This window comes from Temnothorax americanus, unplaced genomic scaffold, assembly GCF_048541705.1.
Source record: "Temnothorax americanus isolate GAGA-0224 unplaced genomic scaffold, ASM4854170v1 Scaffold33, whole genome shotgun sequence".
Classification (NCBI taxonomy): Eukaryota; Metazoa; Arthropoda; class Insecta; order Hymenoptera; family Formicidae; genus Temnothorax; species Temnothorax americanus.
In genome coordinates, this window is record NW_027509475.1 from 1,844,433 (window position 1) to 1,872,427 (window position 27,995).

The window sequence follows — 27,995 nt, forward strand, 5'->3', positions numbered from 1 at the left end:
ATTACGGAGAGCCTGGCCTCTTCTCTCGAGTTGGGCATGGGCTTTCAATTCTCCCCCGGGAGAAAGATGCCGTGCCAAACTGATTTACGGGGAGCGCGCGACTTTTTCTTCATCTCGCATAAAGTTAGCCCCGTTAACCATAAGCATCCGCGCCGCGGCTCGTCCCGTCTCCCCGTTTTGCGAAACGCGCGGCATTTCGGTACGCGCGGCACGCAACGCTCACTGATATATTTCGCGAAATCAATCGCTGGTTAAGGTAAGCGGCTGGCGTGTCTCCTGCCGCGAGCGACTATATCCTGGAATTCGATCGCGTCCTTCTCGACGGAAAAACGTAAGTGGACCGACGCGTGCTTTCATGCTACGAGGAATGAATAATCACGTATGTTGCGTACGCGACTTCGTACGGTCCCAGAAAGGTCAGGAATAATTCGCAAGGGATCAGATATGGCTTTAGGCATCTTGTTACAGGTTAGGCTCTAAGCTGTAACGTGATGAGGCGCCGTGTGGCTTAGATTTGCATATTTAAATCCACCTCTGGGCATGTTAAAAATTCGAAGTAACGTTTATCCATTTTTAAACACTATCAAACTGATCTCGATATTGAACTCTACAAGGCCCAAAGTTGAGAAATGTGCGACTGTTGTCTTGTAAAATATGTAGAGACGGATTATAAAAAATAAAATGTGAATAATTCTGTGTGTTTAATAAATTTAGTGCGTTATTTTAATATTTTATTGTTTTTTAATTAGATACTCAATAAAGTCATTCTTAACCGAGTAAATAAAACCGTCAACTATAAATATTAGGTTTTTGCAGAAACTCACGCGTCATCCAGATATAAGTAATATGACAATCAAAGTGCATCAAGAGCATTTATTTTTGTCATTATATGCAATATTAAAAGTCATCCAGCGTTCGCGAATAACGTCGCGCACGAAAGTAAGGTCGGCGAAAGTTGTATTATCTCGCGGAACGTGAGGGAAATGACGACGGTAACGTTTTTCAGCGAACTCGAATGACACGGACAGAAACTGTATACGCTCGTGGTACGTGGATGACGCGTTCGATCGGTTACCGGTTCGCCTACAGATTTCGACGCATTCGCCAAATACGGTGCATCGAAGTCGAACTGAGAAGCCGCACGCTGTCTGGTTTTCTACCCACGCCGTGACCCACCGTCGCTTTTTACGGGAAACACAAACCGACGGGCGTGGTGCTTTCGCTCTTTAAGTGAAATGGTCCACGGATGCGCCGCGCGAAAAGCTAACTTTTAACAGATAGCTCTCGAATTACTGCAGTTTGTAGGTCATTCGAATGTACGTTACAAAATATAGAAGAGTCGAGAACTGTCATTTCATACGATTCCACGTTTTTTTGAAAATAGAAAAATAAAAGAATTATTTTTACTGCTCGTTTGACTCTGACTTGTCATGGATAACGGCTATAATGCAAGTAGAGACGAAGAGTCAGTTGAATTACGGTTACCGTTAGACAAAGTTGGTACGAAAGTTATACCATATAAGTAAATCAGTTTGATACTTGAATTCAATTGTTACTACGGCCATCTGCATTTCTCTTCATGTAAATATGGAATAGATCCCGACGCTATTTGTCATATGGTATCAACTCCGGCTCGGTCTGTAATGCCTCTAACGATAGTACCTTTCTCCATGTAGGTAATGACGCGTCTCATTACGTATGTGTACCGCAATCACTGGGAGGAACACGTGTTCATTGAAGTTAATAAACGTCTTTAGACGTAAGTGTACGTGAGCATTTTTTTTAACGAGTGAGGCACACCTTGCGCCGTCGTTGACGCCCACGAATGGACTTTATGTCTCGAGTGTGTTAATTTTTCAATCAAATAAGAAAATTATTCGCCCGATTTATCTCCAAGGACATATGTAATACGCCAGGAAACAAATATTACACAAGCACAAGTGACTCGAACGTTTCTGCTCGCGCGCAGCGTCTCTTTATTAATTTTTTTTAAAAACGTTTTTCTTTCAACTTGGTGTGAAATTGACATGTACAATTGATTTATAATTAGATTATAATTAGTTTATAATTAGTATAATTTCAGTGATGATTTCCCCGTTCTGTCGCATTTTTATCCCGATAAATCAATCGCGAAACAACAACGAAAAATACTTAGCACACTTAATTCTCCGGTCGGAGTTTTTATCACAGATCGTAATACCCGGGCACTGTTATCTGTTATTCTTCAGTATAAATTGCAATTATATAAAGAAATGAAGTCACTAATACTTTACTAATGATGTCGAAATGTTTTTACTTCTTATCAGCCGCGTATCCCAATTCGACGTACAGTAACGATAACGAGAAAATAACGTAGTATTACATCATATATAATTGTTGTGATCGTTAAAATAATTTATAGCAATTATTCTAATGTATTATTATTGGAACCTATCCTACAAGTGCGAATTCATTCGTTTAATCAGCGAAACGATTACCTCTCTGGAAATCGTTGAACTCGTTAAAGACAGTCTCATCCGAAATAACCAACTGTCTCAATTGTCTCTAACTCTAAATAATGGACATTGGTGACACTTGTCCGTCCGGGAGAAAACACCGGCTGCGATCGTCGTCGTAGTTCTGCAGCCTGCGTCATCGCTCGGTTTACGCCGTGGCATCACGTTGGACCGGTTCTGCGAAGGTGGCCCCCACCGATTTTTCTGGTTCGCGTTCGCGGCGCTCGCGGTCCGCAATTTTTCTCGCCGCAAAATATTGAGAGAAAGAACCCTGGCGTGTCGCTGTGTGTGAATCATTGCGCGAAACTTTTATAAAAAAAATAAGCATGAGAGATGAAACTTTCAAGTCGCGCGTAGGCTAACGTGTCTTTATAAGACGTCCTCGCCTTTTATCGACCGTTCTCCATTTTAGATACTTTTTCCACGTATCGAATGCCACGCATAGTTCGTACGTGTTGCTTTTGAGTTGTTATTATATTATAATTTTTTGTGTGTCGGATATCATTCTGCGCATGATAAAAAAATGTTTGAATGTTTATAAACAGATAGAAATAACATCATGCGACTGAAAGCTTATATTGTAACAAAGTTTAATTGTATTTAAATATTTAAAAACGGAAAATATTACATTTTGCACAAGTCGATCTATGTTGGAATTCAGTTTGGAATTTTATCCACACGAGATGTACATACAGGAGATCAACAGGTGCTCGCGTGCACACTAACACGGGAAAGATAAAAAGACCACATCCTGCGTTTACGTGTGTGTTACGTAATGCATACGCTGATGCGTGTATGCGTACTTACATGTGCACGAAGCGCGTCTAAATACATGAGTCGACGTAACGTTAAATGCCACCGAGTAACGAGTAATGCTCATTGCGCGCAATGGAAAGTAATATAGAAATAATAGTAGTGTCTCGACATTATTTTGCTTCATCAACGCTCTACGTTAAATTTAATCGGTAATACGTATATGCTTATCTATAAGAAAGTGAAGTATCTCACAAAATATTAAAGGATAATTTTTTCTTAAGCCTTTAATAATATCGCCGAATATTTCCCGTTATCTCGGCGTCGCGCGAACTTTGGAGTTTGTCCGACTAGGTTTATTAGAATTTGACATTGACCCGTAAGCGTATATATTCGTGCGGCGTTATTCGCGCTATCGCTGTATAAATACGTGCACGACGAAGATAAGTCGCAGATAAGCCGCGAGAGAAAGAAAGACGGACTGTAATCTGGCAAATACGTAGCGTTGTAAGCAACATAAGCGATACACCTGGAACGGTAGCGGCGCGCGGTGTATACGCGCGCGTTCACGGGGTCACGCATTCTAACACGCGTTGCTGGTCGTGAACAATATCGCGAATACGTCCCACGTCACGATCAGGAGCGGCGTGTGGGACACACGAGGATGGGTGGCAACGTCCCACGCCGAACCAACGGGCCACACGAACGTGCAGAGAGGCACCGCCGCGTCGCGTCGCGTCGCGGAAAGTAGGGGTGCCGCGGTGTTCACCGGCATAAAAGATCCATGGTTGGTATATGTCAGTGTCTGTCAGTGACGGGAGAGAGGAACGGAGAGGAACGGTGGAGAGAATCGTGTGGTGGTCACCTAGACCAGCGGCGGTGAGTAACCGCCGATGCCACATCGACTCGCAATATCGGACCGAGAACATCGGTTCGCATCACCTCTCGCAATCACGGAGCCGGCTTGTTGTTAGTCCCGAGTGACCGAAGAGAAAAACAGAATTTCGGAGTTTACGACGTGCGAGCGAAAAGAGACTCCGCGCGCACGTATCTGACGCGGGCGAAAGAAAGTCCCGAGAATCATACAGAAGAAACGAGTTTGTAAACGAGGCCGGTCACAGCCGAGCTTCAGTACGTCTGGGAGACTCGATGAGTGGCGCGGGCGCGTGCGAGCGAGCGGTGTAACGTATAGTTAAGACCGAGTGCCTAGCTAGATGATAAACGGTTGTACGCCGGGCGATAAAGCGAGGGACTTTTTTATATTTAGGATCTAAGATCGGCGGCGAAGTTAACAGTGATTGAAAAAAAAAAAAATTAGCGCGGTCGGCAGTGGGTGCGCGGTTTTTAAAAGCTTTTTCTCGATTTTTATCGCATTTACACGATCACGAGTCTTTTGCGCTTGTGTGAAAATTCTTATATTGGAATCGGGAAAAATTAGTCGAAAATAATCGGGTTGTGAAGGCGACCGGAAAAAACGCGCGGCGATGACTATTCACAAGAAGGGCACGGTGTCGAAGATGAAGAACACGGGGACCGCGAAGAACGAAGTGGCGACGACCTCGACGTCCTCGGATGTGGCGACGACGGAGACGGTCGAGGTCGTGTCCTCGACCAGCGTCGTGGAGGAGTCGAATCAGGTGAAGGAGAGCGAATCCAAAAGTAGCGTGGTGGAGGTGACGAGCGCCAGTCGCGAGGTCATCATGGATTCCAAAGGTAACGTTATCAAAGTTATCGAGACACCTCCGCAGACCGTCCAGCAGAGCTCGTCGTCCAGCCGAAGGACCGGGAAGAGCTCTCAAGACTTCATAGCCGGGGAGCAGGTGCAATCGATCAAGCAAGCAAAGACGACGCGCGAGATTCCGCGCGAGCACGCGACATCTCTTTCGAAAAGTCACGAACGAGGAGCCGGCCAGTCCGTGCAGACGCAAAGTCAAAGCGCGTCCCGTTCAACGGTGCAGCAGTCGAGCAGCTCCTCCAGCATCTTGGTCGAGAGTTCATCGGCGAGCGAGGATCGTAGCGGGCATCGCTCCACCGTTGCGGTTTCTCACGACGTTGAGAATGGGGCTCACGTTCCCGTCATTCAGACGGCATCGAGATCGACCGAGAGTACGCACGTGAACAGCGAAACGAGCGAGGCCGTAACGAAGGACGGCCAGACGGTGTCGAGCACCACGAGAATACGCGAGACGGGAGGAAGAACCGACGACAACGGCAGGATAATGTCCACGTCGAGCCGGGAAGTTGACAGCGAGCGGACGGTCACACCTTCCAACATAACTGTCGTTAAAAATACCGACGATATCGAGAGGACCGGTAAGAAGACGCGCGGCGATTCGAAGTCGGAGAGACCGAAGGTCGAGATATCCACGCGCTGCAACAAGCCCGGCCAGTCCACGTGGGACGGCACGTTTACCTATGAGAAGCCCGTCACTCCTAAGGGTAAAAATGTCATTGATAAAACGGTGTCCGTAAGCTCGAAGACTCACGGTGACGCGAGGGACAGTGAAAGCATTAAAGTCACTCAAGAGACCTCTTCGGCCGAGGTTATCGATCAGACCGTGTCTTCGAGTTCAAACGTGACTCGAGATTCGAAAACGATAGTCGACGAAGGTCAACGGTCGACGACTCATCTTCGCGACGTCACGTTGGAGAAAGCCGCCGCGGACACGACGGATTTCGCCGGCGAAAAATATCCGAAAGGGTCTCGTTACTCGAAGCTCGGCGACTCAACGTGGGACGGGAGCTTCGTCGTGGAGAAAATCGCGACGCAGCCGAGACGGCGCAATGAGTCCGACGTCAACGTATTTCGTCACGATCGCGGCGACGATGTCGTGGAAACGACGCAGAGGCGAGATTTCAAGGAAAAAAGCACGGACGGTACGTACGAGAAGGAGTCGTCCGAGACTACGCGTGTCGTAAAAGGTGGCACGGACAGCACCAGATTCATTTCCGAAGAGCGACGTGACGTAAGCAGAGAGAGCTCGATCCACGTCGACGGCACAGCACAGCCGTCGAGCAAAGAGGAGCACCCTGCTCGCGTATCCAGTCCGTCGCAACGACGACCCGGCAGACTCGGCGATTCCGCGTGGAACGGTGAATTTATTTACGAAAAGTCGCGGGACGACGCGAAGAGGCATCCCTCGGACGTCACCGTTGTCCGCAGAACGGAGAAGCGTCAAGACTCCGTGGACGTTCAGGATGTCAGCGAAGAACAGAATATCTCGAGCGTCTCCGAGTCGGTTTCCGCGTCTTACATCGTCGAGTACGCGATTTCCAGCGACAAGAAGAACGTCGAGATGGTCACGTCGGTGTCTGAGGTAATCTTGGAGGAAGATGGTCTTGAGGATAAAATCGCGCGCGGTCCTAAGAGTCCGGAAAAACAGTCGAAAATAGTAGACACGACCTCGCGCTGTTACAAGCCTGGTCAGTCCACTTGGGACGGCACTTTTGTCTACGAGCGACCGACAACACCTGACAGTCGCCGAAGACCGGAGGACAAACGCGCGGTAAAAACCGTCGATATTCGGGACGTTACGGAAGACAATTCGATCAACGAGGCGGATGTCACGAACACCTCGTACATCGTCGAACATTCGTCGAGTCAGCAGAGTTTCTCGGACGTCAGGGACGCCAGTACGACGTCCACGATGTACGAGACAGTCATTTACGAGGGACGTCCGGTCGAAATGACGATTAGATTTGACGGAGATACGTCGCGAGGCAAAGTTTCGACGACGGAACGTCGGGCCAGTCCGTCTCCGCGACCTAGAAGTCCGGAGAAGACTCCGAAAGATAGAGATCTGCGAAGTACCAAGCCTGGATCGTCGACGTGGGACGGAACTTTCGTCCTGGAAAAATCGCCGGAGAAGAAACGACCACCTAGTCGAGAATCCATCGACAGTAAACTACCGGATAAACTACCTCGTCCAGCGGACAGCAAAAAGACATACGTTAGCGAGACCGCTATCGATCTCCGAGACGTCACGCGGGATGTATCCAGCACGTCAGAGATCGTGGAAAGTTCCGTCGTTATGGAGCAATCGAGGACACACGAAAGTTACACGGATTCCTCCAATCTCGATTTCTCGGCGACTTCCGTCGAAGCTGTTATTGTTCACGACGGTCAGCCGGTAACGACGCAAAAAACAGTGACTATTCAAGAAGGCCCGCATAGGCCCGCGAAGAGCCTGCCTGGCGGTGACGTAATAACTACTACCGACGTTAAAGAGACCACTGTTAAGAGCATCGAGAAGAAGGAGTCTCGCGCGGACGATAGAAGTTATCGACCTCTGAAGCCAGGCTCGTCTACGTGGGACGGATCGTTCGTGTACGAGAAACCAGATGAGAGAAGGCCGAGCGATAGAAAGCCGTCAAAAGATACTCTCGGAGCTGTGGATAAACCAAGTCCAATTAAAGAAAAACCGACCGGCAAAGTTGATCACAGAACAGTTACGATATTGGACACATCGAAGGATACAACGAGCACTGCCGATTACTCTACGAGCTCTGTCACGGTTGAACGAACATTCGTCACTGATACGGAGAAATACGACTCTTCAAATATATCGAAAACTTATATCAAAGGAAGCGCGGAAGACGAAGTACGCGAAGTCGACTCTGACAGGCCGAGCCAGCTGTTCGACGGGAAACCTAAGCCATCGCCTCGACAACGTCCGGAAGATGTTACGGAGCCTAAACCGCAAAAGAGTCCGGTGGACAGAGCAGATCGACCTTCGAAGCCGGGTGCCTCCACCTGGGACGGATCGTTCGTGTATGAGAAACCAGAAGAGAAAAGACCGGGAGATCGAAAGATACCGAAAGATACGCCTGAAACTGTAGATAAGCGAAGCCCAATTAAAGAGAAACCGAGTGACATTGATCACAAAACGTCTATTACGATATTGAACACGTCGAAGGATATATCGGATTCTGCTGCCGATTATAGAAGCTCCGTCACGGTCGAACAAACGTACGTCACCGATTCAAAGACGTATGACTCGTCAAATATATCCAAAATTTACATCACGGATAGTTCGGACGATAAAGTATATCCGATCGATTATGAAACGGCGAAACAGCCCTCCGACGAAAGGCCTAAACCGTCGCCTCGACAACGTCCGGAAGATACTACGGAACCTAAAGACGAAAAGCCGGAAAAGAGTCCGGTGGACAGAACGCAGCGACCGTCGAAGCCAGGTGCCTCCACCTGGGACGGTACTTTTGTATACGAAAAATCGCAGGACTCGCGAAAGAGACCGACAGACGAACGAAAACCGATTGAAGAAGGGAAAAAACCGGCGGATCAGAAAGAAAAACCACCGCCGACTCCGATTGCGCGAAAACCAACGGACCGGGAAACGCAGAGGGACGTCACCGAGATCAGATATGTCGAAGATGTCGCGGATATCACGCGTACATCCGAGGTGCTTCAGCAATCCTCTTACGTAATCGATCAGTCTTCGAGATTCACTTCTGTGCAAGACGCGCGCGATGTTAAGGACGAGCGTGTCATCGCTGAATTTACGACGGACGCGCGCAAGGATGTGGTGAGTAATTGCGAGACGTTAAAATGTTTCTTCATTAGCTGTCCACAGGAAATTGCTAAGACTACAACTCATCCGGTTTTCCGGGATAATACTTAAACGAAAAAAAAGTTATCTCTGTTTCGATATTTATTTTTAAAAGTGCAGTCAAATAATGAAAATTCAAACTTTCTATTCTTCACATTGATGTACTTAAGTTTACGATACATTAATTCCTCGATAATCACTAGCGATCGGTTGTCAGACAGTAAACAGACTTATTAAAAAATTACAAAAAAAATCTTATCGAGACACTGTGAGCTCAGCCTCTTTACAATAGTTGTTCACAGGAAATTGCTAAGACTACAACTCATCCGGTTTTCCGGGACAATACTTACACGAAAAAAAATTATCTCTGTTTCGATATTTATTATTAGAAGTACAGTCAAATCCTAAAAATTTAAACTTTCTATTCTTGACACTGATGTACTTAAGTTCTCGATACATTAACTTCTCGATAGTCAATAACGATCGGATGTCAGACAGTAAACAGGCTTATGAAAATCTTATCGAGACACTTTGAGCTCAGTCCTTGCGGAAGAAGGCTCGTACGATACTTTCACTTCCAAATCGGGCGAAGGTTGTTGGGTTCACGTGTGTGGCGCCGTTGAAAATAAACCTGACGTAATACGGCGGGGTTCGTAGAAGGACGGGAAGGGTTAAGTGTAAAAGAAAGAGAGTTCGTTTTGTTAAATCTTCTGCGTTTGAAACAGGCAGAATGTATATATGTCGCGTTCCTGATATATATACGAATTTCTGCACGGCTGAGCCCGGCCGATTCATCGAATTATTGCAAAGTGAACCGACCGGAAATCGATATTTCACACATGAGAAACGATTCTGTCCGATATACCTTCCGTATTTCAATCGTTATATCATAATCGTCTTAAATCGCCAATATGTTGTTAATGTTGTTATTGCATAATACGGGAAATGATGGATATATTCTAATGTTATCATCGCTCGACAAGCTTTATGCGATAACCTTTGTTAAAAACTGAACCTTGATATTTATATCCAGAAGAATTTCTTTGAGAGAGATGGATCTAATATTAAGTTAATATTATTAACACAATCACTTTATATTCAAATTAAACTAAAGGCGATATCATTCTTTTTCCACTTTATCTGACAAGTAATGTTATATAATATTAAATATTATGTTAAATAATATTGTGGTAGAAAAACATCTAATCATATTTAGTTATATTATTTATTACAAAAGTCCGTATGCGAAAAAAAATTATTATGATTATTCACATTTCTACAAAAAAATTCTTGAAATTGTTTCCGCCGCGGACATGTGTAAGTGTAATCACTTGCAATTAGGCTTAATCGAGCATATGCAGAATAATTGCACCCAATATGAGCAAATTCGGCAGTGATGTCACCGCTCAATGTAACCGATTTAATGCACGACCAATTGAATTTTACGCGTGTTCCGCCTCGCTTATCACGGTCGTCTTGTTTAAGTGCTATAGAAATCTTAGTTAAGAGATGCCACGCTGAGAGAGACACGTGTATGTACATTGACGTCACTCATCGCCGGTTACAGTATCGATAGCAACGACCGATAACATTAAATAAAATAATAACGGTATTATAACAGAGTATCAGGCTATATCATTTTGCAATAATACCTTGTATATATCCGCTGTATATTTTGATGTGCTATACAACTCAATATCGATTTAATCAGTAAATATAAAATTGTGGGTATCAACGGGTTTTACACTGCGTCGCTTCGGCGGAAAGTGACGCTTTTTCATAATAGAAATGTGTGGGTCGATATCGAACATAAAGATAAATGCCACAGATGACACTTCGGACTTTACTGCTATATAGCGATAAAACATTAGTGTTCCTAGAAAATTGAAATTTAGAGTTTATAGCAGAGAAACAATACTTAATTTTCACTCAATTTCTTTCAATTTTTTAAATTATTCTTTTTTTTACAGAAAAAAACTTGTTCATTTTTTTTCGCGCTCTATTTTCTTCTAATTAAATAAGTTAAAATTTTGTGTCACGTCTCGTAAAATCTTACGATTAACGTGCATATTGCTTATATTGAAGATTCAGCGAGGATATTTTTCACTGTTAATTTTCTAACTTAACGACGCTCGGAACAATCTGAAACTTCATGTTCGCGTAGCTTCTCGCAAATATTTGGCATCGACGCTTCGAACTTCACGTCATCCAACGTTATAGTTGGAACATTCAATGCTTCGCTCGCGAGGATAACTCATTGTAAAATGAATGCGCCAGTAATTTGCGGTAGATTCTCACATTTACGCTCGCCGCGGGAATTAAAAATAGGCATTCGTAACTTATTCCGCATCACACCGACAGTTCGTTTTCTTTAAAGCGGCTTCGTTCCAATTCTCACAGCCGTGACTTTACTCCGAGGTCTCGAGATGATCGATAAAATGCTTTAGTAAGCTCCGCACACGTGTTTCCCCGTAAGTGTTACCTCATCTATCGCTTCGTGAATGGATACGCCCAATAGATTTTTCTCTCCATAAATCTTAAGATCAGAAAGAACGCTCTCCGGAGAGTGTATTTGCATTATAATAGCAATTTTCGTGGCGTCGCTATTGAAAACAATTCACCCCGATGCGCTACGTTACACGGACGCCCCCGTTGTTTTTGATTGTTCAACATGCAAACAACTATTATAGAGAAGCGTGGCCTACTTGCATCGAGACACGATGATACATATATACTTACGATGTATGCGAACACGCGTGATCGCGTTTTCTCGATCGCGATTCCGTATTATTATTTTACGATGACGCAGGCGCGCGCGATATCTCGGCGTGTCATATATATTACGGCATCGATAAATATGATATCTTATTAACGACACGTAATCACGTTCGTCAAATTTTTTTCAAGCGGGCAATTTTTTTAAGTTGTTTGAAGTACTACGAAAACAGCAACACACACGGAGGATCGTTCTTAAATATATAAAATTCCTATAGACACCCAAAATTATACTCATCACGAAAGCACGTGAAATCCAAATTATGTAAACGAGCTTCATTATGGGCAACTCTCGATATCGTTGAGGAGGGGGGCAATCAGCTTAAAGACTTAAGCTATACTTAAACCGCTAATTAAATGCCAAAACTTTGTCTGATGTGCTTTACGCGAATTACGTTCGTTAAAAACCAAGCAAAGGATTTGGCTAATAGTATCAGCAAACGTTATTTGCCTTGCTTCGTTGTAGAGTCAGGTTGAAGAACGAGCGTGCTTGTGAGCATAATGAGCAGCTCCAAACAAAATCGAAAATAGGCACGTGAACTTTTTAAGTGCATACACAATGGCGCAATGTGATGCAGAATCCCGACGTAGAACTAAAACATCGAAACCCCGGCTGGAATAATATTCTTTGCAGTAAAATTCTTGTAGATTTATAAAGATGCTTGTTAACATTAGTAACGCTAAATTGATTATCAATTTAATAATGTAATATTATACATTTTCAGCTTTGCAAAATGCATTTCAAAAACGATCTGCTAATATCTGCATACGATTTGAAAGACGAAATGTATGAAATCAAATAAAAATTAATATAAAGCATAAAATCCCGCACACACACAATAATCGCAAATGTTAATATTTATTTATTCCGTATATTGATATTTATTTTTTAAAGTGTAAAGAGTCACAATTGTTCCTGAAAATTATGGAAATTACAAGCAAAGAAAGTCCTTATTTTTTTTAAACAAAAGTAATGGAGAGTTTGTTGTAAAAAAAAATATTTTGTATAGACCTTTGTATAAATTTGCATTGCGGTGATATCACAGTCATAATCTATTTCTGGAAGTGATGTCGTTAACGAAACTAAATCGTAAAAGTAAGGTTTGACGGTTTGACAAGCGCGTTACACGATACGCTGTAAGCTGTAAGCGTGCACATAAAAGCGCGGTATGCACCTATCTCGCATTACCTGCATTCCGTCGAACTAAGCATTACCGGCGTTCCTAATCTCGTTCATGCTCGCGGCGCTCATTATGCAGCACGTTTGAAGCTCGTAATGAACGCCCGCGGAAAAACGAAGCGGCATTTACGTCGTTATTGCGCCTCGAAGTCTTTGCCAACGTGCTATCAAGGCGTTTATGATTAGCATACTGATCGAGTATCATAGGTCTTTATTTTTTTTTTAATAATTGTTATGACGTTGACTTTAGGCGAATTGGCATAACATGTTGCTACGCAGTCGTCGCGCAAAGTTGTGCTAAAGTTTGCAAGTGATAGCCATAACTGATCACATTTATGTTTGACATTTCCTAACAGTTTATATGCCATATCGATGCAAGTACTTTCTTATTATAGTACGAACAAAGTGTTACTTACACAACGCTAATGCTGCAGCTATAAAATTCTAGATATTATTAATTTATAGAAGCGTGATAATACTCGTTACAATCTGTGTAATAATTAACAGCGTTTGCACTAACGATTGCTAATAACGCTTTCACATACAGCTTATTGCACTGTGCGTGAAAGCGTTATTAGCAAAATGATAATCATTGCAAGTATTAAGATATTAATTAGTTAATTATCCTGCTTTGACATATTTAGATCTCGTTATTACTTAATAAAATGTAAGAAGTAGAAAGTTATATAGGGGAGATCGGGACAAACTCGACACGATTTTTTCAAAGGCAATTTTCAAGAATTAATTAAAATTTTCAAGCGAATTCAATGGTACAAATTTAAAGAGTGTTTCTTCAGGTACAAAATTGGTTAAGGAAGTTTTGCTGTACGTCGCTTTGTTTTATTGCCCCCCAGGAAAAGAAAAATAAAGCAAAAACAAATTTTCAAATTGAAAAATGAGGTAAACTCAACACTTATTTGTCTGATCGACACAATTTGATCTGGAACTTATTTTTTTATTGTCTGAAAGTGAAAATATATTATTTATCGTGTATTTAGAAAGTACAAAAATTCGGAATAAAGTAAAACCGTACCGGCTGCATGACAATTTTCATTTTTCCCTTTTTCAGGCAAGTTCTTATAGCTTCTTTCATCATTTCCTTATTTATCGCTGGTTTTTTTTCTTTTGTACGTACGAACCATTTTGCTGCCGAAAGCAAATGACTTATTTACAACGCTTTATCGAAAGAGGTTAATGTCGACTTTGGACCGGTGGCGTGGTGTTGACTATACCCCGGACGTCGTTTTTCACTTTTGTTACTCCATGTTTTTGCCAATTTTGAAAATATGCAAAAACGATTATCGGATTCGTATAGAGTATCGAATTTCCCATCAAAATCACTTACCTGTAAATTTGTTCGAAAAGTAAAGCTCGATGAAAGAGTAGACATTTTCAAGAGATTAGAAAAATTGCTTTTCAGCTTTTCTGGCTATTCACCATCGAAAAACGCTTATGTCGCACTAGAAATTACACTCAGAATGTCACCAAATTTCGTTGGCAATATAAAGGCCTGTATATATCCGATACCAGAACTTGGTCCAAATTCTAGAACTGAGGAAAAGTTACTGATCGAAACTTGGATCGTGAACCCACTGAATTTGGATGCAAAACTGGTGTGTCCACGATCCAAGTTTCAGTAACTTTCCCTCGGCCCGAAAACTTGGACCAAGTTCTAGCATCGTAGGCACAGGCCTTCAGACGCAGTGGTAAACAAGTTTCTACGATAGATTTAAATTAGCAAAAAGCCTAGTGTCAAGTTTGCCGCGGTTTGCCGCGGTGTCGAGTTTGCCCTGTATAAAAGGATGATTTTTGTTGTATTCTTCAGAGAGATGTTACTGAGTCAACGAAGAAATTTATCGACAAAGAGCAGGTGACTAGCATGGTAGCACGGGATGTCGTCGACGACACCCGACTCGATGCCATCACCGACTCGGCACCCCGATCTCCAGCGGATTCCACGAGGAGACCGTCGCCGGAGCGGCCCGGTTATCCTCGTGGAATACCTGGACTCAGGGAAGACGATCGACCAAAATCGACACCAACCGCTGGGAAGCCCAGTCGACCTCCACACCGCGATAGAAGTCCTCAGCGGCCAGCAGAACGTAGCAGGTGAATGATAAATCAAGTCTTTTATTTTATTTTTGAATTATTCGTATTTTTTAAAGATATATGTAAACAGTGAGAAAAAATACGACTGCGACAATTTATAACTTGACGATATTGATTTTCGCAGACCTTCCGAAGTTCGGCCGAGGTCACCTGAAAAACTTCGGGATTACACATCGCCGACTAGGAAACCGCAGCCGGCGGCTGGCAAGCCGAGTCGACCCGAAGAAAGACTCGCAGCACCTAGAAAACCCGATAAAGGATCTGGACCCACGAAACCTACGGAGAAAAGGCCGACTGCGGAACCTAAATCTAGTCAGTTTGCCGAGAAGCCTGAAAAACCGAAGAAATCGGAACAGGACAAGCCTAAACGTGGGGATCAGAGTCCAGACTCTCTCGACGAGGACGTAGTCCATCCTAAACCAGTGCCGGTACCGGATATATTGTCGAAAATTCCTCTGAAGGAACAGTGCATTTGCGAGCTTTGCACTTGCGGGTGAGTCTTCCTTGCGGTCGAATATATTATCGACGAATATTATACATAGATAAAAGTACAAAATGAAAAAAAAAAATTAATATAATAATAAAATTTAGATTAGACTATATATAGACATTAGGTCGAAATTGAAATTCCACCGCATCGTCTAATTATTTCTGCACATGCATCAATCTTAATAATATATTGATAAACATTTCACAAGGAATATAATTAACAACTATAGAGCTCTAGCACGAGAGTACGATTTAATTTAACTTATCAGCACGTTCGCTGCAGAGAGGAACACGGTTGACCTACTTCTAAACATTATTAACAAGATCAGAATACAAAACTTGTCGGAGTCAAGATGCAAATTGAGGAGAGGAACAGGAGATTGTCTTCAAGGCCATATTTCCTATTCTATTAAATTCATTGCAGCAATTCATTCAAAGCCGCGGGTTTATTATGTACGAATCTATTTAATACGTTGCTTTAATGTTGTTCCAATACAAAATATATTACTTATTATTTTCTGCATATAATCATAATTTTGTTATGAAAAAGTTTTATCCTTTTCATAAAATTATATTTAATTATTAAGAACATGTTTATTTAATTAATTCAATTTTTGCTATGAAAAGATCAGTAACGTATATTTATTGATCTTTTAAGAAAGCAGCAGTATCACGCACGTAGATTTTTTTATTCAGAAAACATATATGTATATACATATATGTATGCATAATGTGCCAAAGTAGGACACGAGACAGATCCTTTTACGGCAAGTTGTTCTGGGTGGATGGCAAGTCATCGCACGATTCCTTCCTTATTCGAACTTTCCAACCTACGTAGCTCTGCATGGCGGTGACGAATCGTGCAAATTTACCATACAGCTTCAGTAATTGCGTTAGACATATCATCACTTTTTGAGAGTACTTATTATCACTTTCAAGGAAAGTGGCTGATTATGGAGATTAATGTGGCATTTAATTTCTTCTAAATGTCTTTTAAATTCTTTAATTTTTTTATTCAAAGTTTTTTTTAAATATTGTTAAAGGCGAGAAAATATCTCAGCAAATTAGCTTATATTTTTTTATTTTGGCTTTTAATTTGTGATTTTTTTCACAATAACGACCATGATTATGAAAATACATATATTATTATATATAATCGGTCTTGTCAGATCGAAAATCTTGACCCAGATAGAGACTTGTAGTGCAGATAGATTCGCGGACTCGGAGTATAAGTTCGTAGAAAATTAGTCGTGTCGTGGCCGTCTCAAGAAGTAATTGCGGTTCGTCTACTCGCAGGCGATTAGTCGTTGGAAATTTCTACGTAAGTCTGCTTAACTTTGAGGTCTGCTAAAACTTCTCTCTCTCTCTCTCTCTCTCTCTCTCTCTCTCTCTCTCTCTCTCTCTCTCTCTCTCTCTCTCTCTCTCTCTCTCTCTCTCTCTCTCTCTCTCTCTCTCTCTCTCTCCCGGTTTAACACGGCTCTAAAAGGATGTTCATAATGTGTCATGTAACATGGTTTTACTCAATAAAAAATACAAAAAATACGCCACTCGACTTTGACCAAAGTCTGGCTTTTACGGAATTGCGTTTCGTAACATCCAATGGCGAAGAAGAGGAGCGAAAAGGAACAATAAGAGCGCACTTTGACACTGCTTCATGTAGTCACACAGAAATTGGATATTTCGTAGGGAAACTTGTTGTCCAAAAATGAACCAAATTGTTTCGCATAAAATATTGGCAACGATATCGTGTTCTTTTTTTCCTCATATAATTTACGTTTAATTAACCGATATTGCCCATCGAAAACATCACCAACAGGATGCAATTCGTACCTTTCACAAAAAGGAGAAAGCTTTTTCCTATAATTAATACGATCAATGTCGAAAGGAACGTCATTCGTCGTTCAATAAAATCTTAAGTATGTACTCTGAGTTATATTAAATTATAACCGGAAGGTATCAAAAACTTTTAATGCAATTGCATTGTAAAGAACTTAATTGGTATTCTTGTAATCAAGCCGAAGAATGTTTAATTAATTGAATATGTACCAATAACAACTCGATTTATGCGAGATCGCATCTCGTTAATACGTACGCTGCGTCGCCTGACTAATAATGGCTTTCCCTACCGCGTCACGTGCATGAAACAAACTCGCATTATAGTAAATGTTTGGAGTTAATTAAATTAACTCACGCTGAACAAAACGCATAATTTATTCAGCTTACAATAGCTTATAAAGTTTGTTTTTAATTAATAATATATAATGTAATATTAAAGTAATCCGCGGATATGATATTTTAGAATGCCGTATTGAGTGAATCATCAGAGCGCAACAATACAATCACAATTTTGCCTTATATCCAATGCATATGCCCCGCAAATACCAACTCCGAGAGTAACAAGATATTAAAAATCACTACAAAACCTTTATACTTATTATAACAGGATTGATGCCCTTTTGCGTCATTTTTAAATCTTTATATGCGTCAAGTCTTTGTTATGCGCCAGCTTTACTCAAACGAATATGAAAGCGGATAACAAAACTTTTCTGTGCGCCCAAGCGCTTTTCCCCTTCCTTTATATATATATTTTTTATATTTTATATTTTTAATATCAAACAGGCATATATATATATATATATGTTGTATATGTAATAAGCATGTGGAGTTTCTTTTAATAAAATATATAGCATTATTACTTTTAAATATAAATAACGCAACTGTTCAGAAATAGCTGCTTTCTCTTAAATACGAGGATGCCTTTTAAAGCATATATTTATTCCTTACGCGATCTGTAAGATGTAATATCATGAACGCTGTATCTATTTCTGAATTCTAACAAATGATGATATTTCAGACGTCATCGTTGCCCGCACAATTTGCCCCAAGAACACTTGGAATTTCTTCATGAAGAACCGGTGCACACCGTGACTTCCTACCGTCAGGATTACGACGAAAAGCGCGTGGAGAAACAAACGAAATATTATCATGAAGATCACTTACGTACAGAAGGTGAATTTATCGGGCAGAGACGAACCGATTATGTGGCTACTAAGGGCGAGAGAGTGCCGGTCAGGAAGCCGCAAGACCATCTCAAGCCAGAGGGCGAATTTGTCAGAAGACCAAAGCAAGAGGCGCCTACGAGGGGTGAAAGGGCACCCGTGAAGAAGCCACAGGACAATCTTAGACCGGAGGGCGAGTTTGTTGGCAAACCTCGGGAAGAAGCTCCAAAGTATGGCGAACGAGCGCCGATCACGAAGCCGCAGGACAACTTGAAATTCGAAGGAGATTTTGACAGTAAGTTTTTTTTTCGATACTTGCTCGATGATTCCGCTCGCAAACTTATTGATAAATTTTTTGATTATAAATTGGATCTCAACAGATACCCTATAAGATTTATATACATATCAAAATAAATGTCTTTTCGTAAAATTGTCTACACTCGATGTAGAAAAAAGAATAAATGATTTTTTGTTATTTTCTAGCTACAACAACGACCGAGCTGGTTTTCACCGGCACTCCTGGCGAACGACCGATCCCGATACGTCGCAATACTTATACGAAAATAGAAGGTGATTTCATTGATGAAACAACAACGCGATCGCAATACATTGATCATCGCAGCATCCAACGAGCTGAGATAATTAAACGAACGGATAATCTCACCGTGGGAGAGGGTGAATTCACAGTTAGTAGTTTTAATAATAAAGCTTTTGAGTTTTGTTTTAATCAAAATATTTACAATTATTAAAGGAAAAACGAGAGCCAATAATCGAGCAAATAATATAGATGTCAAATTTAAAAGTTTATTTCAATTTCAACAATACATAAGTACTACGTCGATCCGAAAAAAACTTTAAATAATAATTTGACAACTACTATTTGCTCGATTATTGGCCCTTGTTATTCCTTTGTTGGCTTGAGACACACAGATCGAGATCCTTTTATTATTTACAATCATATATATGTGATTTCTGTTCCCTCATTTTTTTTTAAATTATTTTACAGGGTACCTCTCATATCAAGGAAGATTTCCAGACTCATATTATCGAGCGTGAACCTCAGTGGCGACCAAGATATCCTGAAGATACCGATCGATTTTACAGCAAAACAGATATCACTGACAGTACTACCACCACTCAGGAACAATTTCGAATGTTTGATCAGACAGATTATAAAAGTACTACTGTTATTAAAAGAGCTGACAATCTAAGACCCGAAGGACCCTTCGAAGCATTGCCTCACACAAAAAATGATTACGTTACACCGATATTATTGCCTAGGCCAGAACCACAGAAACCTAAAGATAATTTAAAACCTGAAGGACCGTTCCAAGGACGGCCTAAAGATGATTATTCACCTAAACGCGGCGAACGTTACGAAGTGAAACGGCCAGAGGATAATTTACGTCCTGAAGGACCATTCGAAGGACGACCTAAAGATGACTATAAGCCTACCAGAGGTGAACGGGCTGATGTCAAACGCCCTGAAGATAATTTAAGACCTGAAGGGCCATTCGAAGGACGATCTAAAGATGATTATTCACCTAAACGCGGCGAACGTCCTGAAGTGAAACGGCCAAAAGATAACTTACGTCCGGAAGGACCATTCGAAGGACGACCTAAAGATGATTATTCACCTAAACGCGGCGAACGTTATGAAATAAAACGGCCAGAAGATAACTTACGTCCTGAAGGACCATTCGAAGGACGACCCAAAGATGACTACAAGCCTACCAGAGGTGAACGGGCTGATGTCAAACGTCCTGAGGATAACTTACGTCCTGAAGGACCATTCGAAGGACGACCCAAAGATGACTACAAGCCTACCAAAGGTGAACGGGCTGATGTCAAACGCCCTGAGGATAACTTACGTCCTGAAGGACCATTCGAAGGCCGCCCTAAAGATGATTATCGGCCAACCAAAGGAGAGAGAGCTGATGTTAAAAGACCGCAAGATAACTTGAAACCAGAAGGACCGTTCCAAGGACGTCCTAAAGATGATTTTACTCCGAAGACAGCGGAACGTCCTGAAGTAAAGCGACCGAAAGATAATTTACGACCTGAAGGTGATTTCACACGTCGTCCAAAAGATCAATATACCCCCGGCGAGAAACGCACTCCAATTAGGCACACGGATAACTTGTACCCTGAAGGTGATTTTGAAAGACCTGAGCCAATACCTTATGGTCCCGGTGACCGAGCATCTATAGTTCGCCATCCGGATAATCTATTCCCTGAAGGTGATTTTACAGATCGTCCAAAAGATCAATTTACCCCCGGCGAGAAACGCACTCCAATCAGACACGCGGACAACTTGTACCCTGAAGGCGATTTTGAAAGGCCTGAGCGGATACCTTATGGTCCCGGTGACCGAGCATCTATAGTTCGCCATCCAGATCATTTATTCCCTGAAGGTGATTTTACAGATCGTCCAAAAGATCAATATACCCCCGGCGAGAAACGCACTCCAATCAGGCAAGCGGACAACTTGTATCCTGAAGGCGATTTTGAAAGGCCTGAGCGGATACCTTATGGTCCCGGTGACCGAGCATCTATAGTTCGCCATCCAGATAATCTATTCCCTGAAGGTGATTTTACAGATCGTCCAAAGGATCAATATACCCCCGGCGAGAAACGCACTCCAATCAGGCACGCGGATAACTTGTACCCTGAAGGCGATTTTGAAAGGCCTGAGCGGATACCTTATGGTCCCGGTGACCGAGCATCTATAGTTCGCCATCCAGATAATCTATTCCCTGAAGGTGATTTTACAGATCGTCCAAAAGATCAATATACCCCCGGCGAGAAACGCACTCCAATCAGGCACGCGGATAACTTGTACCCTGATGGTGATTTTGAAAGACCTGAGCGGATACCTTATGGTCCCGGTGACCGAGCATCTATAGTTCGCCATCCAGATAATCTATTTCCAGAAGGAGAATTTCCAGATAGAGAAGTCAAACCATTTAGACCGGCCGAACGTAGAACACCTATCAAACACGATGATAATCTTCGTCCAGAAGGTCATTTCGTAGTGAGGCCCAAAGACGATTACAGACCAACCAAAGGAGAACGTGCTGATGTTAGACGCCCTGAAGATAACTTGCGACCAGAAGGCCCGTTCGAGGGTCGTCCAAAAGATGATTACTCGCCGAAACGTGCCGAACGTCCTGAAGTAAAACGTCCCGAAGACAATTTACGTCCCGAAGGCGATTTTGAGAGACCGGCGAAAGCACCTATTGGTCCAGCGGAAAAACGCACTCCGATTAAACATCCGGATAATCTCAAATCCGAAGGCAAATTCGAGCGACCTCGTCACGAAGGTTATCGCCCGGCAGAGAAACCAGAAGTCAAAAAGCCAGTGGACAATTTGAGGCCCGAAGGTGAGTTTGAAAGACCACATCCTGGGAAATATGCTCCGGCCGAGAGACGAACGCCAGTTAAACATCCAGACAATCTCAAGCCAGAAGGTGAATTTATTGCTAAACCTAAGGAAGATTTCACGCCTACCAAAGGCGTTCGCGCAGACGTTAAGAAACCAGAAGATAATTTAAAGCCTTTCGATGGGCCTTTCGACGGACGACCGAAAGACGATTACTTACCTAAGCGTGCTGAACGTCCTGAAGTAAAACGACCGGAGGATAACTTACGGCCCGAAGGACCTTTCGAAATACGGCCAAGAGATGACTATAAACCAACGAAAGGAGAGCGCGCGGATATCAAGAAACCGGAAGATAACTTACGGCCAGAAGGACCATTTGAGGGTCGTCCAAAGGATGATTACTCGCCAAAGCGTGCCGAACGTCCGGAAGTAAAACGTCCGGAGGATAATCTACGTCCCGAAGGCAACTTTGAAAGACCAGAAAAGGCACCTATTGGTCCAGCAGAAAGACGCACTCCGATTAAACATCCGGATAATCTCAAACCCGAGGGCAAGTTCATTGGTAAACCGAAAGATGTTGTACCTACGAAAGGCGATCGCGCTGACGTTAAGAGACCGGTGGACAATCTAAGGCCAGAAGGCCCATTCGAAGGGCGACCAAAAGATGATTATCGACCGGTGCGCGGAGAACGCATGGACGTTGTTAAACGCACGGACAATTTGCGTATGGAAGGAGATATAGAAACATATAGATCCAGAGATGAATATACCGATTTCTTAATACGCGAAAGGACTGAAATTACTAAATATCAAGATAATTTACGCATGGAAGGTGAATTTATCGATATGAGAACACGAGACGATTTCAAAGTTGTTAAAGGCGAACGTATGGATGTCATTAAGCATCGTGACAATTTAAAGCCAGAAGGTCCATTCGAAGGCCGCCCGAAAGACGATTATTCGCCTAAAAAAGCAGAACGACCTGAAATCAAAAAGCCGGAAGATAATTTGAAACCGGAAGGTGATTTCGTACGTCGGCCTAAGCAAGAAGCGCCTAAAAAAGGTGAGAGAGCTGATGTGAAAAAGCCGAAAGATAATTTGCGACAGGAGGGTGATTTTGAAAGACCAGAGAAAAAACCGATTGGCCCCGCTGAACGACGTACTCCGATTAAACATTCTGACAATTTGAAGCCAGAGGGTAAATTCGAAAGACCGAAACCTGAAGAATTTAGGCCTGCCGAAAGACCAGTTGTAAAGAAACCTCACGATAACTTGAAGCCGGAAGGCGAGTTCGTATCTAGGCCGAAAGAAGAGGCGCCGAAGAAGGGTGAAAGAGCCGATATCAGAAAGCCGCAAGATAATTTGCGACAGGAGGGCGATTTTGAAAGACCAGAGAAGAAACCGATTGGCCCCTCTGAACGACGTACTCCGATTAAACATTCTGACAACTTAAGACCAGAGGGTAAATTCGAAAGACCGAAACCTGAAGAATTTAGGCCTGCCGAAAGACCAGTTGTAAAGAAACCGCACGATAACTTGAAGCCGGAAGGCGAGTTCGTATCTAGGCCAAAAGAAGAGGCGCCGAAGAAGGGTGAAAGAGCCGATATCAGAAAGCCGCAAGATAATTTGCGACAGGAAGGCGATTTTGAAAGACCAGAGAAGAAACCGATTGGCCCCTCTGAACGACGTACTCCGATTAAACATTCTGACAATTTAAAGCCAGAGGGTGAATTTGAAAGACCTAAACCTGAAGAATTTAGGCCTGCCGAAAGACCAGTTGTAAATAAACCGCACGATAACTTGAAACCGGAAGGCGAGTTTGTATCTAGGCCGAAAGAAGAGGCGCCGAAGAAGGGTGAAAGAGCCGATATCAGAAAGCCGCAAGATAATTTGCGACAGGAGGGCGATTTTGAAAGACCAGAGAAGAAACCGATTGGCCCCTCTGAACGACGTACTCCGATTAAACATTCTGACAATTTAAAGCCAGAGGGTGAATTTGAAAGACCTAAACCTGAAGAATTTAGACCTGCCGAAAGACCAGTTGTAAAGAAACCGCACGATAACTTGAAACCGGTAGGCGAGTTTGTATCTAGGCCGAAAGAAGAGGCGCCGAAGAAGGGTGAAAGAGCCGATATCAGAAAGCCGCAAGATAATTTGCGACAGGAGGGCAATTTTGAAAGACCAGAGAAGAAACCAATTGGTCCAGCGGAAAGAAGAACTCCTATCAAACATGCGGACAATTTGCATTCGGATGGTGAATTCGTTGGTCGACCGAAAGATGATTTTACTCCCAAGCGCGTTGATCGACCAATTCAAATGAAACCTAAAGATAATTTGAAGCCTGAGGGAGAATTCATAGGAAAGCCCAAGGACGATTACAAACCAACTAAAGGCGAGAGAACTGAGGTTGTGGTGCATAGAGACAATTTGAAGATGGAGGGCGATATAGATGTCTATCGATCTCGAGATGATTACGTGACCACGTCTAAACGCGAGCGTGTGGATATTGTTCATCACGAGGATAATCTGAAGATTGAGGGCGAATTCGTTGATATTCATCGGCGCGACGATTATCGAGCTACTCGTGGTGAGCGCAGTGAAATTATCAGGCATGAAGACAATCTTTATCCCGAGGGTGATTTTGAACGGCCGGAGAAAGAGAGAACACCGGTAGGTCCTGCAGAGAGAAGATCTCCCATTAAACATCCTGATAATTTGAAGCCAGAAGGCAACTTCATGCAACGGCCGAAGGAAACCGCGCCTATTAAGGGTGACCGAGCAATTGTCAAGAAGCCGAAGGATAACTTGAAGCCCGAAGGGGAGTTTACGAAACGTTCTACGAAGAAGGTGGAACCGGCCGAGCGAAGAACTCCGATCAAGCACCAGGATAATCTTCATCCCGAAGGAGATTTCTACATGGTGCCTAAGGACGATTTTACTCCAAAGAGAGGAGATCGATCGCCGGTTAAGAAACCTCAGGACAACCTTCGTCCCGAAGGTGAAATGGAAGTATCTCCGAAGGACGATTATAAATATGTAAATGGAGAACGCGTGGAAGTACGTCGGCACGAGGATCACCTCCGCATGGAGGGACAAATGGACATTCACCGTTCGAGAGATGACTATAAGAAAATAACGAGAGTGGAGAAAGTGGATGTCAAGAGACACGAAGATAATTTGAAAATGGAAGGCGAATTTATCGACGTGCGTCGCAAGGATGATTACGTGTACACGGTTGGCGAACGTGTACCGATCAAAAAGCATCCGGACAATCTGCGTCCGGATGGAGATTTCGACAGACCTCAGAAGACCGTGATTGGCCCCGCGGAGAGAAGATCGCCGATCAAGCACCCGGACAATCTGAAGCCGGAGGGTGCTTTCGAGCGTAGAACTCCGGATAAGATTGGTCCCGGTGAGCGACGGTCACCGATTCGTCACGCCGATAATTTGAAGCCGGAAGGTGACTTTAGCAGACGCCCACGCGACGACTTCATTCCCAAGAGAGCGGAGAGAGCCGAAGTCGTGAAAAGAGAGGACAATCTTAAGATGACGGGCGATTTCGAAAACACAACGTCTCACAAGTCGACCTACACGGTGGTTCGTGGCGAGCGAGCGGACGTTAGGTCGCACGAAGATAACTTGAAGATCAGCACCGACACTATGGAAACTAAGACGACCAGCAGAGATACTTATACACCTTCCAAATATGAACCTTCTCCCGCTGGCAAACCGGTAAATCGTCGAAGGCATATGGAATCGTCCATCTCGCTCGGTGACGATACCACCGTGATGACCACGACGAATCAACGTAACTACAATACGTACACGAAGCGTACAGGAAAAGATATCGCCGGCAAGATGAGCCACGTGGACTCTGACACTAGAAAAACCGTGGAATCGCAAACTTTGGCTGATGGAACTGTCGTTACGACCGTGAGACGTACAACAACTTCCGATCAGAGAGCCGCCAACGCCCAGACTGTCACTCATCATCAACAGGCGCAACATGTCACGGACCGTCGTGCCACTCAATCGATCGATGATTCGCGAAGGACAGCCTCCCAATTAGTGTCCAATCAGCATCACGAGCAGCATCAGAGAACTCAATTGAACGAACAACATTTCCGATCGCAGAACACGCAGAGTCGTCGAACAATCGATGATAGATCGATCACGGAAGGGCTAAATCATCGTGGACAAATGCGAGGAGAGGATACATCTCGTTACGCGATCGACTCACACAGCGAGCTCCATAAGCAGCAGCAACAGCAGCAGCAGCATCACGTCGAGCGTCATCATCAGGAAATGACCAAGCGCGATTACGTGAACACGCACCATGTGGAAAGTCGGCAGAGATCCGCGACGAAGCAGCACGAGCAGCACACAATCTCCAGTCAGGCGCGATATAATTCGAGCAGCCCGGAATTCCGGCAGTCGCTCAACGGGCAAACGACCGTGGAACGATCGCAGGTGGACTCGGCCACCAAGTATGGTCACCACCGCAAGAACGTGATATCCTCATCGTCGGCTGACGTCAGTAACGCGGTGCTCCATCGACGCGGCGCCGCTTCCTCCACCGAGGCGCTACACACAATCTCGTCGACGGCGGCGGACCAGCGCAAGAGCATCTCAAATCTGGCCGAGAGCGGGCAGTACATCAGTAATTCGACGCAGAGCAATGACAGACGTAGCTTGACCTCGCTGCATCGCAGCTCTAAAGAGGTCAATCCCTGGGCCTCTTCCAGCTACGAACGCCCGCAGAGAATCGTTCGGCAGGACAACCTGACTGTCGGCGGCAAGTTCTACTCGCAGAGCGAGGCGAAGAGCTACGGCAATTTCTCGCAGAGTACTCAGAAAGTGGAGAGGGTTCAGAGGCAGGCGAACGCGTCCCACATTAATTTGGGCGACGGTAGTACTGTCAGTTCTAGCATGTACAAACGAGAATACGTTCCTAGGCAGAGGGGACCGTGTCCAGCTGCTCTTCTGGAAGCGAAACAGGCGCCTTTCAAACACACCAGGGACACGCAGAAGCACAAGTTTTACATGCCCGTTGTGTCCAACTAAATTGGCCATATCAAATATAATGTTTTACTCATTTCTTCAGCAATTATGCTGAATGATAGATGCTTGAAGTATTAAAATCAAAATTTTACTCTACGGAGATGATTAAAACTGTACGCGGCACATTTATTATCGCGTATAATACTCTGCAAGTTATATTCTGTTATATATCTATTGACCATTCAGTAAAAATATTTATATAACAATTAATAATAATTAATTATGCGTATAATTAATATTAATTAATTATCATATGATTGCAATCGGTTATGATAATAATTAATTATATTTCTAATTAAAATTATACCTAATTAATTATTATTGCTATTCATTATGAATTATAATCATTAGAAGTATAAAAAATCGTACGTATCATTTATAGTGATTTCTATTTTTCAAAATACTCGAATTCTGCCAAGATTAAACAATTAGAAAAGAATTTTCTCAATAATGCTGTGATGATCTCGCGCTGTTGAAAAGTTAATTTATATTTTATATCCAATATAAAAAATCATTTTGAGCAAAAACGATTATACTATAATCGTTTCTAAATTACGACGGATGATATTTGATCTATCGTGATATAAATGTCTCTTGTATAGCAATATATACTTAATATACGCCGTTTCTTTTTAGGATGCAGTCGTGAATGAAAATAATTAATTATATAGTCGATATATATAAGTGTATCGATTGCCACTAACTTTTATCTGCCGACGAGCAGGTAGCCACCCGTTATGTATTTCTTTCTTCTTAAAACACGTGTATACAAAGCAATAACTAGAGCTTAAATCCATGATACGGTCGGACCTAATGAAACATTAGTTTCGTCCGATAATTAGGATAGTAGGCGCATTATTATGTTATTCTATTTCGCTGACTCTATACTATAATACGAAGTTTTTATATAGCGGTGAGTTTCTCGCTTATGTTTTATTTAATTTTCAGCTTATTTTATTGTCGCATTTATTTAGCATCATGTTCTAGGAATATACTTTCAGCAAAATATCAAATAGAATGTAATTTTCTTTCTTTTTCGTTGATTATTACCTATTACAGATAGGTAATTCAATCCCTGGATGTTGGTTTATTTGCTTTATATATCGAACATTTATTTTAATTGAATAAAACCATTTTGTAATTATTTGTGCATGAGTTTTATTTGTCACCATTATATTTATT

General features: G+C 42.9%; 1 protein-coding gene across 1 annotated transcript; it reads left to right on the forward strand.

The window, feature by feature from the left end:
- Nucleotides 1-3,936: 3,936 nt before the first annotated feature.
- On the forward strand, nucleotides 3,937-27,959 carry Sdb (SAXO downstream of blistered). The gene is made up of 6 exons (XM_077413666.1): nucleotides 3,937-8,794; nucleotides 14,599-14,882; nucleotides 15,007-15,375; nucleotides 18,226-18,665; nucleotides 18,854-19,056; nucleotides 19,377-27,959. The coding sequence occupies exons 1-6, from the start codon at nucleotides 4,733-4,735 to the stop codon at nucleotides 26,814-26,816; spliced, it is 12,798 nt and encodes a 4,265-aa protein (XP_077269792.1). The 5' UTR covers nucleotides 3,937-4,732; the 3' UTR covers nucleotides 26,817-27,959.
- Nucleotides 27,960-27,995: the final 36 nt, after the last annotated feature.

Excerpts from the sequence above, each read along its gene's own strand:
- Sdb (XM_077413666.1), top strand. The coding sequence starts at position 4,733 with ATGACTATTCACAAGAAGGGCACGGTGTCGAAGATGAAGAACACGGGG. Across the intron at positions 15,376-18,225 it reads TGCGAGCTTTGCACTTGCGG|ACGTCATCGTTGCCCGCACA; the intron begins GTGAGTCTTCCT and ends ATGATATTTCAG. Across the intron at positions 19,057-19,376 it reads TGGGAGAGGGTGAATTCACA|GGTACCTCTCATATCAAGGA; the intron begins GTTAGTAGTTTT and ends ATTATTTTACAG.